At 28.7% G+C, this 18,778-nt stretch overlaps 3 protein-coding genes and 1 long non-coding RNA gene across 5 annotated transcripts; 1 reads left to right on the top strand and 3 right to left on the bottom strand.

Moving 5' to 3' along the window:
- Positions 1 to 142: 142 nt before the first annotated feature.
- Positions 143 to 803, bottom strand: LOC103577508 (uncharacterized). Its single transcript, XR_549420.2, has 2 exons — positions 713 to 803; positions 143 to 553 (listed from the first exon to the last, which is right to left on the bottom strand). It is a non-coding gene; the product is annotated as an uncharacterized LOC103577508 (long non-coding RNA).
- Positions 549 to 9,700, top strand: LOC103577507 (kinesin heavy chain). 2 transcript variants are annotated; one of them, XM_008558164.3, is made up of 8 exons: positions 549 to 1,273; positions 2,066 to 2,207; positions 2,584 to 2,757; positions 2,830 to 4,127; positions 4,212 to 4,358; positions 4,510 to 5,184; positions 5,278 to 5,572; positions 5,854 to 9,700. In XM_008558164.3, exons 1-8 carry the CDS (start codon positions 1,121 to 1,123, stop codon positions 5,931 to 5,933), a joined length of 2,964 nt encoding a protein of 987 aa, XP_008556386.1. In that variant the 5' UTR covers positions 549 to 1,120; the 3' UTR covers positions 5,934 to 9,700. The 2 variants fall into 2 exon arrangements, with proteins under 2 accessions (XP_008556386.1, XP_008556387.1); XM_008558165.3 differs by having other exon boundaries at positions 5,796 to 5,943.
- A 328-nt stretch (positions 9,701 to 10,028) lies between these two features.
- Positions 10,029 to 11,850, bottom strand: LOC103577509 (microfibrillar-associated protein 1). The gene has a single exon (XM_008558166.2). It carries the CDS (start codon positions 11,575 to 11,577, stop codon positions 10,201 to 10,203), a length of 1,377 nt encoding a protein of 458 aa, XP_008556388.1. The 5' UTR covers positions 11,578 to 11,850; the 3' UTR covers positions 10,029 to 10,200.
- Positions 11,851 to 13,596: 1,746 nt separating this feature from the next.
- Positions 13,597 to 17,690, bottom strand: LOC103577510 (uncharacterized). Its single transcript, XM_008558167.3, has 5 exons — positions 17,235 to 17,690; positions 16,705 to 17,170; positions 16,360 to 16,638; positions 15,736 to 16,061; positions 13,597 to 15,667 (listed from the first exon to the last, which is right to left on the bottom strand). Exons 1-5 carry the CDS (start codon positions 17,330 to 17,332, stop codon positions 14,809 to 14,811), a joined length of 2,028 nt encoding a protein of 675 aa, XP_008556389.1. The 5' UTR covers positions 17,333 to 17,690; the 3' UTR covers positions 13,597 to 14,808.
- Positions 17,691 to 18,778: the final 1,088 nt, after the last annotated feature.

Raw genomic sequence — 18,778 nt, forward strand, 5'->3', positions numbered from 1 at the left:
GGGTGTGCGATTACCACCCGTACCATTGGCATGGTTTCAGTTTGGTGGATTTTAGTTTATATCTTATTCCAGTTAAACTTAAACTAGTCCACCAGCACTGTCAGGCCATAATTTAACGATACAATATATTCGTACAACACAATCCAGGTTGCGAATTCCTGACTATTTTTATTTCCTCAATTAATCTTAACAAAATTAATCATCGTCATAAAATTTCATAAAACTTCTCTCCGCTGGTACGTGGGCTAGTGCCTTAAAAAATAAAATAAAAAGTTAAGTAGATTTAAAAATACAAGTTATGTTTTGGAGTTGCCATCGAAGCGAAACGTTCCAAGTGTCTTGATCTTGATTTTATAGTTTTACTCAGTTATATATTAACATTAACATTAAAACACTGTCGCTTGGCGCAAGTGCTGGTTCATGCTGGTTACTGTACTCCCTGTAGTCTGTACTGTTTTATACTTATAGTCATTGGTGTGTAAGTGTTGATTGTGTCTGCTGTGTCGTGCTGGTATTATGTTAGCTGGTTAAGGTCCTCATCTCTTCTCTTTCTCTTATATTAAAATTCATATAATAAGTAAATAAGTAGCAAATAAAATATAGATAAAGAAAAGTAAAATAGTTAAAATACTATTTATATTAAATTATTGACTTTTCTTTGTTGGTACCAACTTAAACCATATTGTTTTATGGAGACTAAAATATACAGTACCTACTAAACACCTCCATCTCCATATTGCCCATTCTATTTAATTCGCTTTAAACGTACAGTAGTTTTTATACTACAGCAGAGTAGTAGGTACAGAAGCTAGAGGGTCTACAGTGAGTACAGACTACAGAGTGGCAAGTGTGGGAAGAGAGCGGCCATCTTGGTGTAAAGAACGATAGAGCCGTAGGCCGTTTCTGTGCTGTGACAGGACAGTAGAGTTGGTTTATTCGTACCGTCAACTGCTTCCTTAATTAATTGCCTATATGCTATTTAAAAACGTAGACAAGAGTCACGAGGACGTGGTCAAGAGCCGTGATACGTAGCCGTTCCTGTTATTTAAATAATATAATATAATATATTTATATAAAACGTGTGGTGGTATTATTAAATAATAATAATACGATAAACAAAATGGATACGCCGAGGGAACGTGAGATTGCGGCTGAGGATAGCATCAGAGTTGTCTGTAGATTTCGACCACTTAATGATTCTGAAGAGAAAGCTGGCTCGAAATTTATTGTTAAATTTCCCTCCGGTGGCGATGATAATTGTATATCTATTGGAGTAAGTTGTTTTTTATTTATTTATAATTAATATCACTGGACAATTATTTAGTGGTAGTTTTGCTGACTACCAATGCGACGGCGCACAGCTGACAAATGCAATGAGACACTGCTCCGATTATTTAAAACACGTTTATTTTATTAGTATTCACTTAAAGTAATAATTACTATTTTTTAAAATTAAATAATTCATTTGTACAAATGGTTTAATTCATTTCATGTATAAATCCGCGTATTTATTCACGTGAAATTCGTGTTTTTATTTGTAATTATAAAATTTCTTATTTAGAGAAATAACTTTTTATCCAGAGGATTGTAGGCTGAGTTTTTAGACAGACGTTAAATTATTAACGGAGATATGACTCATGAAATGACTAAATAAATTTTATCTCGAGTAATTACTTTGAACTTTCATTTAAATTATTTATGTTTAACTTTTAATTATTTTATTGAAACTATTGATTATTGATTTTTATTTAAACTAGTTGGTAGTTATTTTAAAAAATAGTTTGGAAATTTTATGAATGTCAATGTAGCAGACATGAAAAAATTTTTTAATTTTTAAATAATGAAATTTAAAAATGCGCATACTGGTTTTTGAATTTCAATTACACATTTTTAATTTTTATTCTACTTACATTTTACTTATTTATTATAAAAATCAGAAAATTGACAAGTGTCAGCTACATGCATGCTCATTAATTTTTTTTTAATTATCTTATGACCTTATTTATAGTTCCTACTTTATATTAATTACAATATTTTAATTGTCATTATTTTTTTATTTTAATAGGGCAAAGTTTACCTCTTTGACAAAGTTTTTAAACCAAATGCAACACAAGATAAAGTTTACAATGAAGCTGCTAAATCAATTGTCACTGACGTTCTTGCTGGATACAACGGCACGATCTTTGCTTATGGACAAACGTCATCAGGTAATTTTATTATTTTTTTATACAGCCGGTGATAAATATCTTTGTTCAACAGTCGAATAAAAAAAATATACTCATTTTGATTTTTTTTTTTATTAAGTAAATAAATTTGTTATATAAAATGTTCATGAACCAGTAGCAAATATTGTCAAAATAATTAACACAAATAACTCTTGATATTTATATATTATAATTTTCAATTAACTAGAAATTACAATAAAAAAAAAGTATTTGGGTTAAGTATGACAGTGCCTGGTATTGAAATTGAAACTGTGTTTTATTTCCTAATTTAAAGTTAATAGTTGAATGACGACTATTGTTTGTATTGGTACATGTTTATGTATATATCGATGAGTGTATATATTTTTTTGTGGTATAGGTAAAACACATACCATGGAAGGAGTCATTGGGGATGCAAATAAACAGGGAATTATACCTAGGATTGTTAACGATATTTTCAATCACATTTATGGAATGGAGGAAAATTTGGAATTCCATATTAAAGTTTCTTATTTTGAAATTTATATGGATAAAATTAGGGATTTACTTGATGGTAATTATATTTTATTTGAATTAGTTTGTTAGTAATTGAATAATAATTAATTAAATGACTTTTGTTTTATAGTATCCAAGGTAAATTTGAGCGTCCATGAAGATAAAAATCGTGTTCCTTTTGTGAAAGGAGCAACTGAAAGATTTGTGTCTAGTCCAGAAGAAGTATTTGAAGTAATCGAGGAGGGAAAATCGAATCGACATATAGCTGTAACAAACATGAATGAACACAGTTCTCGTTCGCATTCAGTCTTTCTAATTAACGTAAAACAAGAAAATTTAGAGAACCAAAAAAAATTATCGGGTAAATTATATCTGGTGGATTTGGCGGGTTCAGAAAAAGTTTCAAAGACTGGTGCTGAGGGTACAGTACTTGACGAAGCTAAAAATATTAATAAATCGTTGTCAGCGTTGGGTAATGTAATATCAGCGTTAGCTGACGGTAATAAAACTCACATACCGTATCGAGATTCAAAGTTGACGCGTATTCTCCAAGAATCTCTTGGTGGTAATGCTAGAACAACAATTATAATATGTTGTTCACCCGCTAGTTTCAATGAATCTGAAACAAAATCAACATTAGATTTTGGTAAACGTGCTAAGACTATTAAGAATGTTGTATGTGTTAATGAAGAATTGACTGCGGAAGAGTGGAAACGTCGATATGAGAAAGAAAAAGAGAAGGCCGCGAGATTGAAAGGAAAAGTGGAGAAATTAGAGTCTGAATTATCACGCTGGCGACAGGGTGAAACCGTTAATCCAGAAGAACAAGTTAATCTAGTCGAGGTACCTGAAGTTATAATACCACCAGTTATTACTGCTGTAAAAGATGATGGACCTATGCCGGCTATTCCTGGTGGCGGGCTTATGGCTGGTTCTCTTTCAAATGAGGAACGACAAAAATTAGAGGAAGAACGTGAAAGATTGTACCAACAGCTTGATGAGAAAGATGAAGAAATCAATCAACAGTCGCAGTATCTTGAAAAGTTAAAGGAACAGCTTGATGAACAAGAAGAACTAATTGCCAGTGCTCGTCGTGACTACGAACAGCTGCAGCAGGAAATGAATACTATTAATCAAGAAACAGAGAGTGCTAAAGAAGAAGTCAAAGAAGTATTGCAAGCACTAGAGGAATTGGCTGTTAATTATGATCAGAAATCACAGGAAGTTGAAATTAAAAACAAAGAACATGAGAGTTTGTCAGAGGAATTACTTGCTAAACAAACTGCACTTAATTCGACTATGTCTGAGTTACAGCAACTACGTGACATGTCAACTCATCAACGTAAAAGAACTGCCGAAATGTTGACGAATTTATTGAAGGATCTGGGAGAAATTGGTGTAGCTATTGGTGGAGACGAAAATCTTAAGGTATGATTTTAGTTTTTTTTATTATTCACTTTACACTGCTTCTATGTTTCTTGTTATAATAAATACTTTTTTATTTTTATTTAGTGCCAGATAACACCTGACATTAATGGAAAAGTTGAAGAAGAGTTTACAGTAGCAAGATTGTACATTAGTAAAATGAAATCAGAAGTTAAAAATTTGGTACAACGTTGTCAGGGATTAGAAACATTCCAAACGGAATGTAATAAAAAGGTAAAGGATAAACTTCGTCGTTGTAAAATATATTTTTTATAATAATAAAAATTGTAATAAATTTTATAGTAAATTATAATCAATATTAATTATTTAATCTTCTATCTGTTGAAGTAATATTTAAAAATATTTAATATTAAATATTTTATAGATATCGGAGTACGAAAAAGAACTGGGTGAGTGCCGATTATTGATCTCTCAGCATGAAGCACGTATGCAGACACTTTCAGAGTCAATGAAAGAAGCAGAAGCACGTAAACGTAGTCTAGAAGAGAATCTTGACGCTCTTCGTGAAGAGTGCGCAAAACTAAAAGCAGCTGAACAAGTCCAAGCTGTCACCAACAAAGAAAAAGCTGAAGAAAAAGAGGCCGCGACAAAAATGCGAGTTGCATTGGAAGAACAAATGGACCAACTACGTGATGTTCATCAACGTCAAGTTGCTGCGCTGAGAGATGAAATCTCTGAGAAACAGGAAATGATTAGTGAACTCAAAGATCTCAACCAGAAATTCACATTAGCTCACCAACAAATGCAGTCCGATTACGAAAGATTGAAACAAGAGGAAGCCGAGAAATCAGCTAAATTACAAGAATTAATTTTAATGAATGAACGTCGTGAACAAGCTAGAAAAGATCTCAAGGGACTGGAAGACACTGTTGCTAAAGAACTTCAAACTCTTCATAATCTTCGTAAATTATTTGTTCAAGATCTTCAAATCAGAATCAAGAAATCCTCTATTGCTGAAGACAACGAGGACGATGGAGGTTCTCTAGCACAAAAACAAAAGATTTCATTCCTCGAGAACAATCTCGATCAGCTTACAAAGGTTTGGATTTCTCCTTAAAATTACTATTGGATTATTGATAAATAAATTTTACAAGTAAAATATTTAATTTATTTTTATGTTATTGCTATACAGGTTCACAAACAATTGGTCAGAGATAACGCTGATTTACGATGCGAGTTGCCTAAATTAGAGAAAAGGTTACGAGCCACCATGGAACGTGTGAAAGCTCTCGAGACTGCACTACGTGATGCCAAAGAAGGTGCAATGCGAGATCGTAAACGTTACCAATACGAGGTGGATAGAATTAAGGAAGCAGTTAGACAGAAAAATTTGGCACGACGTGGACCTAGCGCACAAATCGCCAAACCAATTCGCGCTGGTCAGCATCATGTCAGTGGTGTTAACGCTATTCGAACTGGAAATAGGGGTGAGAAATAACTTTATTTTATATTAAATGTAAATTTTGCACGTATATTATTTATGTATTTGGAATTATTGAAGCTGATTAAATTTTTTTTTTTAATTATAAATTCATATCATTCATTATTATCCTTGTCACGTATTTAAAATATCCACCTATAATTTTTATTTATTTGTTTTATTATTTTTTTTATTTATTTATTTATTTCGTTTTTGTGTGTTTATATTAGATGTGGATTTACACGTTCCGCGATCGTGAACGTAACACGAAATTCTTCACTTTTACAGAAAACGAACGCAAGAGTGCATTTGCCGATGAAAAGAAACGAATCCCCGAGATGGATTTAATTTACAACTCTTACACATAAATAAATTTTAAAAACATTAAGTTAAATATGATACACAAACAATAAAAGTTTAAGGATATAATTAGAAGTAATACATTTAATTTGCAACGAGCACCATCCGTTTCTTTCAATCATCATCAACATCAACAACAGCAACTAAATAACTAAAAAGAAGAAAAAAAATAATATAATTTAATAATTAATCATGTGCTTAGATTAATTGCTAAGATAGATTTTAAGTTACTGTGTAATACTGCATGTCTCATCGATTTGTAAATAGTTAATTTTTTATAAATTATTTTATTTAATGTGAAAGCGTGTTATGTGGATGAACATCACATACGTCTATTGATGGATTGTCAAGATTCATTATTTAATCTTTTCAGATAAATTATTATTAATAATCACAGCATTTCGTTTAATGCGCTTTCATTATGCACATATTGTAACGTTGATATGCAAACGATTAAAATTCACAAATATTTGAAATTTAAAAAATACATTTTTAAACAATTGTTCAGCATAATAAATTTTAAATAATAATACCATCGGGTTGATATTTTTTTGACCCACGATAATCATTCAACACCCGAACAAATCGGATTTAATAAATAATTTTAATTCGTGTAAAAAAAAATTCGTTACAAAAAGATTCTATAAAAGTTCGTCATGTAGAACTTCTAAATTTGAGATAAGTTAGAACTTCGAGAGGAATTTTGTAGTTTTGATGGTAAAAACAAAAAAAATTTATTTAAAACTTGATATGAGCGAATTCCGAGTAAAAACAAAATGTTTTTAAAACATATTTTTACTACATTTCATCTTCGTTCTGAAAAATTTCTCATTAGAAACCAATCGTTCCATAAGAATAAAAGAACGTTCAAGAGTTCCAAATTTGAGGTTTTTGAATTTCCTCGAAAAAAGGGTAAAAATACATTAAAAATTCGTTTTGAGAAATATGTTTCAAAATCGTTATTTTTTTTATTCAAATTTTTTTTTTCAAAGTTCCTCGCGAAGTTCTAATCTTTCTTAAGTATGGAAGTTCCACATGTTCAACTTTTTTGGGTTTTTTTTTACACGGATAATATACACACGACATTTGTACGAGTATAAGATATTTCGATCAGCATCATAAAATATATAAATATAAAAATAACATCAGCAAGTTAACAAGTTCGATGGATTAATTTTGATTGAATAGCTTGTTATGAAATAACGATTTGACATGCAGTTACGATTTGTACGAATGATTGTAGCTTAATATGTAATTTATAATTGAAAACGTGATTTTTTTAATCTCTGTCTCCGCATGGCAGTAATTATACTTTTAATGATATTTTATATTTAATAATTTAACTAAAAAAGTTATTATTTGTTTGATGACAGTGAGAACTTCATTGAGAAGAAAAGAAAAAAGAATAGATTCAATACATTGAATTAATTTGGAGGGCTCACTTAATTAACATTAAGTGTTTTTAGTCACTCCTTTGTGATTTTAAATTCAATATTTGGAGCTGTTTTTTTTTCTTCCTTTTTGAAGTTAATTATCTCTTTAATACACGCGAAATTTCCTGGTCATTTATGTTGTTTATTTTCTCTATACATCTTCAGTTTAATTGTCATACTATATTTATAATATCCATTTTAATTTTAGTAATTATTATTCATTGTTTAGAGGCTCACACATTAATTTAGATACTCATTATAATTGTTAATATATAATATTATTTTTTATTATCATTATTTCACAATTTAATTTAATTCAATTTATTATTTAATCATTTTTTTCATCAATCTAATTTAATTATTTGTATCAATGTCATTATTTGTGCGACGAATGCAATTAATATTTATATTTTTCTGTCCAATTTTTTTTTTTTTTATTAATGACAAAACAAAAATAATAAATTGAAAAAATAAAATATTAAATAATTGAAATATTTGAATCTCTGTTATCTCTGGTGCAATAATTGTATACTGAATGTCGCTATTATTGTAATAATTTTTTTTAAGACTTGCTATTTGATGAGCTTATTAGTTACATAAAGAAAAAAAGTCTAAAAAATAAAAAGAAAATAAAACAATGTGCTTTAGAATTATTTTGATCGCTGTATTTGTATAATTAAAAATAATTTACGAGCCACGTGTACTTGATATTAATGTATTTTAAAAACAATTGCGGTGTCGTATGTTATCATTAATTATAATATTATTATTATTATTATAATTTAAAATAAACAAATAAATTAACTGCAGGCTGTAAAAGATGCAAGTTTTTAAACGTAAGTTTAAATAAACACTTGCAATTAAATAGGTAGAAAAAAAATATATATTAATTGTATTACTGGCAATGAGCCATGTAATTTGATGAATAATTTAAAAAATTTCTTATACAACTATATGATTTAGTTTTTTTTCTTTTTATTTTTAAGCAGAAAACCATTTTTTTAATTCTTAACGAAAAATAAATTAATGATACGGATGATTAAATTTACGAAGTGATTTTTGTATGTATATATTTAATAATGCTTGTTAAATTTATAATGAAAATTAATGTGCTAATATTTACATATTTGCATTCCCAAGCGGATAAAACATTTTAATAATTTGCGCTTATAATGTAATTATATAAAATATTATTATAATGAAAAGAAAGTATGAAATTATGAGCATGGCTTCAAACTAAGGAGATGGTGTCTTAGTACAGTATTTTTAAAAAATATTTTTGTCGTAAGGTAAGAGATCGAGTACCCGATCAATCATGTATTTTTATATATTTATTTAAGAAATTTTACTAAATCTATCTATACAAATACATGGAGTACTCGTGTACTTATTCCCTGATCAGGTACCAGGTTTTTTTATCTCATAAGTAATTATTTTTCTAACTAAAATATATTTTTAATTATTTAAAAGTTTCATCTTCTCATAATTTCTGGAACATTTTTTCTTTAGCATATTAATTAGTTATAATAATATATATTTTACTATATTTCATTACACGTGCAAATTATTACAATATTTTTCCGTCTGAGTAATAATATTTTTTGTCACTGATCTTATATTAACGATCTTGGTAATTTATTTTGAATTAAATTACAACACAAGCGGGATTATTAATTTAAATGTAGAAAATTAATAAATTTTATTTAAAAAAATAAAGTATCGCACCTTTGAGTGATAATTCAAAGGCCAATCAAATTGAAGTGCGAATACTTGATCATATTGATTTGTTTTTCGTAATATATTAAATAATTTTATTATTATATACAACAATGGCATTATTATTATCGATGATAAGATAAAAATTTGAATCCATAAGTGTTTGCAGTATCTATAATAATAATAATAATAATAATAATAATAATAATAATAATAATAAACTATTTGTTCGTCCTTGGTATGCACAAGCCATTAAATCGGGTCAATAAACGTTAAGATATTTATTGTGTAAAATGTAATTTGATAAGAGAATATCCTCCTGATATTTCGATAAATAAATTTACGTAATAATTCTCAATTTACTGCTGGCACATGTCATCGTCAATAAAAATGTAAGCCAGATGATAAATAAATAAATTGAGTAAAAGCTTTTGCTTTTTATATCCATGCGTACAATGCCTGTCGGATACATCGCCGAAATAAAGTTTAATAATTATTTTATATATTTATTTCCATACAGAGTTCAGATTATTTTTAACAATTATTGGAAAGTCTAAAATATAAATTTGTGCAAACCAAATAAAAATAATTAATAAGAGGTGGACATTTATCATTTTGCTCTTAATTATTTCAAATACTTGTGCCTTTTTTTTATCTAATAACTTTTTATTGTTATTAATAAAAAAAAATTATTTCAATTGTGTAAATTAAATATTTTTTAAAAATCCACCTCATATTTAAAATATTTTACAGGCTGCATTTAAAAAAAAATATTGAGTTAAAAATGTGCAACTGCATTTCATTTGTTAATTTTTAAAAAACATTTCGTAGATAATAAACGAATATTTTAAATAGCTACAATTGCATTTTCTTTAGATTTTTCAAATTAAAATACTAGGTTATTATACTAGTTAATTAAATAATAATTTATTAAAGTTATAGCATTAGTTGTTTTTTAAGAAAATTTTATTTTGAAGAGAAAACTCAATTATTTACAAATATTTACATCAGTTACTGTTCGGTACTAGTGTGATAGTTATAATTATTTTAATTAGTATTATTTTATTTTAAAAATGTGTTAATGGTTAATTATAATGATGAATATAATTTAATAATAATGTATCAGTTAGTTGTCATCTTTTCGTTTTTTGAGCGAGGGTTTTTCAAACATTTGCTTCATACCAGCAGATTGATTGTTGTGGAACTTGAGGTTCTGAGCGGTCTCAGATATCCAAGGGGAGTCAAATTGTGTCGTATCTTGATCTACTAAGTGAGTGTACTTGGTTCTACCGCTTCTTCCAAAGTTCTTGACTTGCATGACCTTTGGTAAGATAGTTTTGTCAAAGTGATCTTCAAGAGTCGCACCAGAGAAGTCACGTTTCAATATGCCTTCATCTCTGTCAAGATAAAATGCACCGCGATGATAGTATTTCTGTAAAAATTTGTACTTTCCTTTTGCAGCTTTATTGGTGATAACTTTCGGATTAAGTTTAGCTTCCTGCCGGCGTTCTTCTTCAGTCAAATTTCTGATTCTCTCGATTTCAAGTCGTTCTCTCTCAATAGCTTCACGTTCTTCACGATCTCGTTTTATTCTCTTCAGCTCTCTCAACTTCCAAGCTTCATATTCAACTTCATCATTTTCATCGTCTGTACAGACATCCTCCAACTTACTCTCCTTACTGTCTATCATTTTACCTCCCTGGGTTTCTTTACGAATAGCTTCTTCAACCATTCTCAAAGTCTGTCGTTTTCTTTCATCAGCCATTTTTTTACTCTCGATCTCCATTTGCTGCTGTTTGAATGCCTCTTTTTCTTGTTCCGCCGTAGTAATTCTGTCTTTCTTCATAACAAATACGGGCTTCAATCTAGGTCCACATTCCTCCTCGGAATCCGTGTATTCTTCATACTCCGAACTTTCAGCAGAACTTGAATCTGATTTTTCTTCTTCGTCTTTTATTATTTCCTCTTCAGTATCCTTTTTAGACAGCACCCGTAATTTCAGTGCTTCACGACGTCGCTCTATCTCAGTATCAGACAATTCTTCATCATCTGAAGAATCAGAACTCTCTAATTTTATTTTTTCACGGGCATTTTTTATTTCCGTTTCAATTATTTCTGGCTCGTGAATATGCCGACGTCGTTCAATAATTGTTTCTGGTTCTTCATCTGGTTCGCGAACAAGACGAGTCAGTCGTCTTAAACGTGGGTCTTGTTCATCGTGTGCTTTTGAGGATGGTAATTTGTTATCAGCAGCAGTGTTACTTACTTCAGTGTCAATTGGCTTGGCACATTTTTCCAAAAAATCGTCATCTTCAGACTCTTCGTCGGAGCTTGCAGCTGGTGCGTAGTCAGGTCGTTTACCAGAAACATATCTGTGTACTTTTACTTTTTTCATCGACACTTCACCTTTATCATTTTTTACGGGCACAGCACCCGCTGTACTCTGAATGCCCATCGGTGCCGCTGCCAGGGCACTATTCGTTACAAAATAATCCATCATCATCTTGAAATTATTTTTTTCTAACCAATTTATCAATTGCGTTTATTTATTCGTTCGGGAATAAAAAATCAGTAAACAAAATAATTGTTTGTGATTAAAATTTTGTTGGTCTATAAATTAAAACAATTTCACGCTTGTATTAACATGAATACTTTAATTAATTTATGATTAAAGTATTCAAAATTAAGTAATTAATACTTTTATTATGATAAAATAATTATTTTATTTTATTACACTAGACAGCTGATGAATTTCTTAAGCAAAAACTAAAATGGCTGATTTTTGTGGCGGTAGTTACGTGAACCGGCGATAGGGCGAGCATCAGTCACCGCAAAAATTAAATTTGAATTTAATGCGCATGCTTGGCAGCCATGATTTAATAAAATAATAGCGGGAAATATAAAAATGTGTTTTTATATTTAAAAATTTTTAATTTCCCATGGCAACGGTCTGTCAATTTTTTAAAGTCGATAAATTGAAATTTTATATTTTTAATTTGAATTTTGAAAATTTTTTAATTACTTATATTGATAAACTGTTATGGAAAAATTAAATTAGTATGAATAGTAAAATAAATGCTGTGTTATTCGATCCCGGTGGATCGGAAATTTCTTACGGATGTTCACGAGTAAGTGAATTAAAAGCCAAAGCTTATGGAAGTAAAGTGAAGACTAATGACAATTATAATGACAATTCAAAATTAATAAAACCCAAGTACAGCCCAAAAGTATTTGAAGGTAATTGGTTTGAAGAACAAATTAGATCAACTCCCACTACTCAGAAAGATCAGTCTCATTTGAATACTTCAGCGCAAAATGATTCAAAACCTCGTGTTAGAAAAAGTACGCGGCAGGCATTTGAAATTGCTAGAGAAAATAAAGAAAGGAATAAGGTAATTTATAAATAAATTTATTGTTTAATAATAACTACTACTGATAATTAATCTAATTTTATAAAAAGGGTACAGGTAATATTTTATTTAACGAGGAAGATAATCCATATTTAAATAACTTCACCACTTCATATGATCTTACTTATCGAGTTATTCCTCAAGGATTAGATGGTCCGAGATTGCGTTCTTATAATGGAAGGTATTTAAATCTATTTTGAATTTAAATTGATTTATTTATTAATTTGGAATGATTATTATATTTTTTAGAATAAATAAATGGTTGCCAGAACAAGATCTTACTAAGAATTTTGGCAATTTAACGGGTTACGGGATGACTGAATATTTGAGATCATTGGACCAAGAATTAAATTACGAGGGAAATGATAAACCTCGTTCACATTATCAGTGTGATTATACGAAAAAAAAATTACCTGTCGATTCAAAACGGTGAGTATATTTCTACTAAGGAGTACCACTAGTGTGTAATTAAAAAAAAATAATTTTTTTATATATTTCGATAGTACCTTGAAAAATATCATATTAAAATTTAAAGTCCATATCTCAAATAGTTTTTGAGTTACAGCCATCCGAATAGCAGCCGCTTGTTGATTCTCGAAATTATATTTTTTAAATTTGCTGCAGTTGTAACTCGAAGGCAAATCATTCGTTCGATTTGATTTTTATTGCAGCTTCTTTTATGTTTCTCCATATTTTAGCAGGTCAAATGTAATTAAATTTTCGCGCGAAATTTGAAATTTTTTTTAAAAAATCACCTTTTTATCAGGCTTTCACACTGGTGGTATCCTTGAGCGATTACCTAAATAATAAAATAAATTTTTATTTTAAGATTTCACAGAAAACGTATTGATCTAAATACTCCAGACTTAAGTGCTTTTAATATTGATTTAAATAAATGTTGGGCACGTACTTTAACCCATGGGTTTCAACAAAATAATTTATGTCAAAGAGTTGCTTGTGGACAGTATTAAATTATTAAAATAAATAGAAACAATTATTTTAATTAATTGGATTTTATTTAAATTTGCATCTTGATGATTCTTCAAGTACTTTAATTAGTGTAACATGTACACAAAACTTACTACTAAATTCTTATAATTATTTCTGATTAAAATTAAAAACAAAAAAAAAAGATCGATTCAATTAATTCATAACAATATGAATACAAAAAAAAATTTTTTTAAAACAAATATAATTTTTCACTTTAAGATTAAAATAATAATTTGGAAGCTGTCTATTTATTGCTTATTGAAAATAAATAAACAAACCACCGGTTTTAAATGCAATAGTGGCACGACTTTCCATTAATCAATTGTTATTGAGACAATAGTAATTAATTATTAACACAACTATTTATATTGATTATCAACTATTATAATTACCCATGTACGTTAACATTATTTCTTTTTCAATTTTCTAATTACAAAATAAAAACAATCATGATCATGATTCTAATGGATTTCTACCCAGTACCCATATCATAATTGTTTATTACAGAGGTAAAAGTCTCCATCAGTATCAGTTTAATTATCCATTACTGATCATACGTTTATAGTTTACTAAATATATACATTTATAATTACAAACATAATTTTAATAAACATTGTTAAATAATAAAAAATTATTTGAATAATTAACAAAATATAAACAAAAAAAAACAATATGATCAATAATGAATAGTTATTATGTATATTAAATATACTATACCATGGAGTGATTTATATTTAATAACGTATCCTAGTGAACACACATGAATATTTTATCACAAGTTTCGGAGTGTAGTGCGTTGTACGCATTTTATGTATATATTGTTCGGGATACTTTTACACGCTTTTTTAAATATTGATATTTATAAACTGTTTTAAAAGTAACTTAACTCTGATAGATTATATCATTTTTTCTCTGATGTACTAATCAAATATCTATTAATTATTGATTTACTTGGCAGTGATTGAGTTAAATTGATTAGGCAGTAAGTATTATCATGAGAAAACAATACGATAGGCTAAGACCCAGTACCTGACCAGAGAACTAGTAACCGATCACTCTATATATTTTTATATATTTATTTACTAAATATAAATATACAAATAATGGAGTGACCGAGTACTAGATCTTTTACCTTGCAATGAAAAAAATAAATATCGTTCTATATTCAAATCTAAGATAAAAGACCTAGTACCCGATGGCGGAACTAGTACCTGATCATTCATGTTCGTCTATATTTACTGAATTTAAATGGACAAATACATAGAGTAATAGAGTACTAGTTTCCTAATCGGGTACTAGATCTTGTATGTTATAATTGATAATTAAAAATAAAATTAGCGTAACATTACGGTACAAAATACAATAATATTGAAAACAATAGATCCACAGAGCAATGCTGGTAGCCAAATAGGGCTATTTAAAATGCTCATAGAATGAGAAGCACTACACGTTGATATTTGTGGAGTCTGTTGAATCATACTGTAATTCATACTGCTATTAATACATTGGTCGCTGATGTGATAATTGTGACACGGTGATTGTCGGAATGACTGATTATAAGGAGTTGTTATTATTAAATTAGGCGGTGGACTCTGAGGAGTTCCAATGCATCCAGCAAAGTCTGGAGGTGATACACGATAAGTTGGTGTGTGTTGGCAAAATGAATTAGAGGGACTGACACTGGTTTGACGTTGGGCACTGTAACACGGCGCTACGTCAGACACGACAGAGCATCTGTCGACGTCATTGAGGACAGATGGTTCCCGCGATGGCCCCATATTTGAACCAGTAGATCCGAATCCTGAGCTTTGACTTGATGATCTTGATAATGTTGGTGAATCCATACCCATTTGCCAGTATCCACCGGCTACCCAGGACGTTTGGGTCACTGATTTAAGTTTTGGGGGTGCTAGAATGAATTTACGTTGAGATTTTTTGTAATTACGCTGAAATAAATCTGGACTAGATGTGCCGTAAGTTCTTGTCTTAAAAACTTGAGAATTTTTAGAATGTTGCTTGTGGTTTCCATCTAGTGATAAATTGCTAAGAGTTTTCAAACTCTCACTCATTGTGTATTTTTCCAAATGATTATGATTATATTCTGGCGAACGTTTGAGTGAGATATCTATCGGGTCGGATATAGTTTTTTGCATAAATCCATTTGGTATTGAGTTGCGTTGACTCTCACATATTCTGAAATATTTAAATAAAAATTTCTTATCATTATTTGGTTTATAAACAAGAAAAACTAATTGACAAACCTGAAATAAGGTGACATTGAAGCTTTTATTGTTTCTGGTGAGTCAAAAGATGTGTCCGTCATCAATAAATGCGTTGTATTTACAGGCAATCGATTAATCGGTGTATCAATATTATTTTTATTATCACAATAGCCATTTGAACGGCTAACTGGTGTATCAATATTAGTTTTCTTGTCACAATAACCAGCTTGGTTTAATTCTCTGTGCACAGTATCGATGCTCGCTATTGGTGATTCTAGTTTTTTAAATGATACATCTACATTTCCAGTTGATGAATTGTTTGAAGTTATATTGATAAAACCCAAAATACTTGATAAAACAGCAATCTTAAAAATGAAATTTATAATCAACTTCAATATTAAACATAACTCAACATAGATTAGAAGTACCATTTTTGACACTTTAGGGCCAGTTTTAGACGCTTGGAAAATTTGAACAAAATAATTTGTAAAAGACACAATGACAATTAATTTTTAAAATGTGTATAAATATACTTTTATCACATTGTTGCAATAGAAATTTTATTTTATACTTTTTCATTAATTAAAATGAAGTTTTAAACGGCCAAAAATGGAGCAGTGGCCACAAATGGTATTTGTACCCCATTTATCTGCAAATACTTACAATTTGATAAACAGTTATGTACTCAAAATTAAGCGGCATAACTTTAAACTTAAGTTTTAATAATCTTGTATCACTGTGTGGCATCATTATACAAATACCAACCCATATAAATGTTAACAATAAATCAGAATTTCTTTTAGTAACATGAACTCTTGTTACTGTAACAAGTTGAAATAATGCTCCAATTATTGATAATAGTTGATTACTCGGATAATAAATAATACCAGCGCTCAAAAGTGTTAAAATAATTCGACAAAGTTTTTCAAATTTTGTCTTATGCTGTAAAAAAAAAGTTAATAAAATTTATTATTCAATTTAATAGTAATTAATAATTAAATTTCTTACATTAACTGTAATTTTCATTGATCTTTGTTTAAAAAAAAGCAGCTTATACTGGGTCAGCCACTGAGCTTGTTTATTTATAACTTTTCTGACAAACGAATTGCATTTTTTGCAAAGCGGATACTTTTTATCAAGACTCTGTTTAAAACTTGTGATTTCTGAGTCTCGCCATCGTAATGGATCAATTGAACGCAACTCATTGATTTTAAGTTCTTCATTGGCATTACAAGTCTTGCATAATCCATTATTTTTTCTTATTTCTATATTTTTATTTGGCAATGAATAATGTTTTGCTGGATTGTTCAATGATTTACTTCGTTGCTCGGGTATGTCATATTTATAATCACCGTCTTTTGAGAACCCATTGTGCTGATGACAGTTAGGACACTTCCACCAGTCTGTTTTCGTTCTGCAAATCTTTGAGTTGACGTTGCAGAACCAGCAGTTAAGTTTTTTTGGCCATCTTTGCCTGTAAAAAATATTTTTAAAAAATTAAGCAATGTTGTAATTAATAAACTTTTAAAATTACTTACTTTAGTCTTTGGACAACGATGAAAAATGCTATCGTGAGTGCTAAAATAGTCGCGACGATTGGCACGAAATTTATCATTAAATTCAAATCAACATCCATAATTGAGTAACAAAGTAAAAAACTTTGAATAATTATTAAACTGTTTGTTAATTTAACAAACACATTTAATTACACTGTGTTTCACAGTAATATAAAAAAACAAATAATAGGCAGTAATCTCCCGCCAAGATAATGCCAGTATTTGATCAACTAACCTATCAACGTATGAATTTTTTTAAACGTATATTTACACTTAATTAAAGATATTTATCTGCAGTCGAATGACTTAAATATTTGGCATCGTAATCTCACTTAATTATTAAATCATTATGATTTATAAATTTTCATGTAAAATATGAAATAAATATTATTAAGTAACCGGAAAATTAAAACTCACGTGCCAACCGATGCTCATGGCGACACGCAGCCATTTTGAAATCTGAAAACATCATAAACTTTTTTGAGAGACTTCATTCGGAAATTCATTACAGCGCCATAATAATTACTGTGAGTACTTTCGTCCCATAGATTTGAATTTATGAACTATATACTTTTCTTTAAATATTTTCTTTTTTAAATAAAAAGATATTTACGCACAAAATTTTTATAAACTAAGAGTACTAGAATAATTATCAATTGCTAAGCCAATTGTTTTATTACATTCAAATCTATCAAAATTTATTTATTAGATTCTTTAAATTTTTTGCCACCTTCAAATACGGCAGATTTCAATTACAAAAAATAAAATGATAGTGAAAGCAATAGTAACTCTAAATTTTTTATGAGTGTGAATGTAATTGACAAGTATCAATTTTAAAAATTTTTGAATAAATAAATAAAATGTAAGTAGAATAAAAATTTTAAAATGCGTATTTAGATTAATGAAAAATTAGTGCGCGCGTTTTTTAAAATTTTATTATTCAAATTTATTAATTTATATTTATTTAAAATTTATAAATTTACTGATGTTTGCTACATTCACACTCATAAATTTTTTAAATATCAATAGGCAGGATCATAATTATTTCTAAATATTTATACCAAGGACTTTTTGAAACATTAATTTAAATAATTTTATTTAATATTTATTATTTAAAAAATAAATGATAATGAAAGTAGCAGACATCAGAAAGTTTTTTTATTTTCAAAAATAAATTACTCGTAAGTATTCTAGTTGTTTATATTCAAAGATGATAAATTTATTATTGTCTTACTTTTAGTGTCATAAAAATAATAAAAAATTTAATTGAAAAATAATGAAATCCTGCAAGTTATTAATGACAGGTTGTCTGATGATAAATCTACTGTAAAAAATTTTAATTAAATTATCATTTTCAATAAATCAATAACGGTAAGTTAAGTAATTAACATGTGTCATTATTACGCATATAATACATATGTAGAAAAATAACTCGGTTATTTATATTCATAAATTATGCATCGATCGTATTGATAAACGTCCAAGATAAAGAGCGAGCAAGGGCAGTCGTTTCATTAATTTGATCA

Source organism: Microplitis demolitor, chromosome 3 (genome assembly GCF_026212275.2).
Source record: "Microplitis demolitor isolate Queensland-Clemson2020A chromosome 3, iyMicDemo2.1a, whole genome shotgun sequence".
Taxonomy (NCBI): domain Eukaryota; kingdom Metazoa; phylum Arthropoda; class Insecta; order Hymenoptera; family Braconidae; genus Microplitis; species Microplitis demolitor.

Bases quoted from the DNA above. Each gene is read 5' to 3' on its own strand.
- LOC103577507 (XM_008558164.3), top strand. From the start codon at position 1,121: ATGGATACGCCGAGGGAACGTGAGATTGCGGCTGAGGATAGCATCAGA. The intron at 1,274-2,065 runs GTAAGTTGTTTT...TTATTTTAATAG, and splicing joins ATAATTGTATATCTATTGGA to GGCAAAGTTTACCTCTTTGA. The intron at 2,208-2,583 runs GTAATTTTATTA...TTTGTGGTATAG, and splicing joins TTATGGACAAACGTCATCAG to GTAAAACACATACCATGGAA.
- LOC103577509 (XM_008558166.2), bottom strand. From the start codon at position 11,577: ATGATGATGGATTATTTTGTAACGAATAGTGCCCTGGCAGCGGCACCG.
- LOC103577510 (XM_008558167.3), bottom strand. From the start codon at position 17,332: ATGGATGTTGATTTGAATTTAATGATAAATTTCGTGCCAATCGTCGCG. The intron at 16,639-16,704 runs GTAAGAAATTTA...TTTTTTTTACAG, and splicing joins CAATGAAAATTACAGTTAAT to CATAAGACAAAATTTGAAAA. The intron at 16,062-16,359 runs GTAAGTATTTGC...TTCATTTTTAAG, and splicing joins ACATAACTGTTTATCAAATT to ATTGCTGTTTTATCAAGTAT.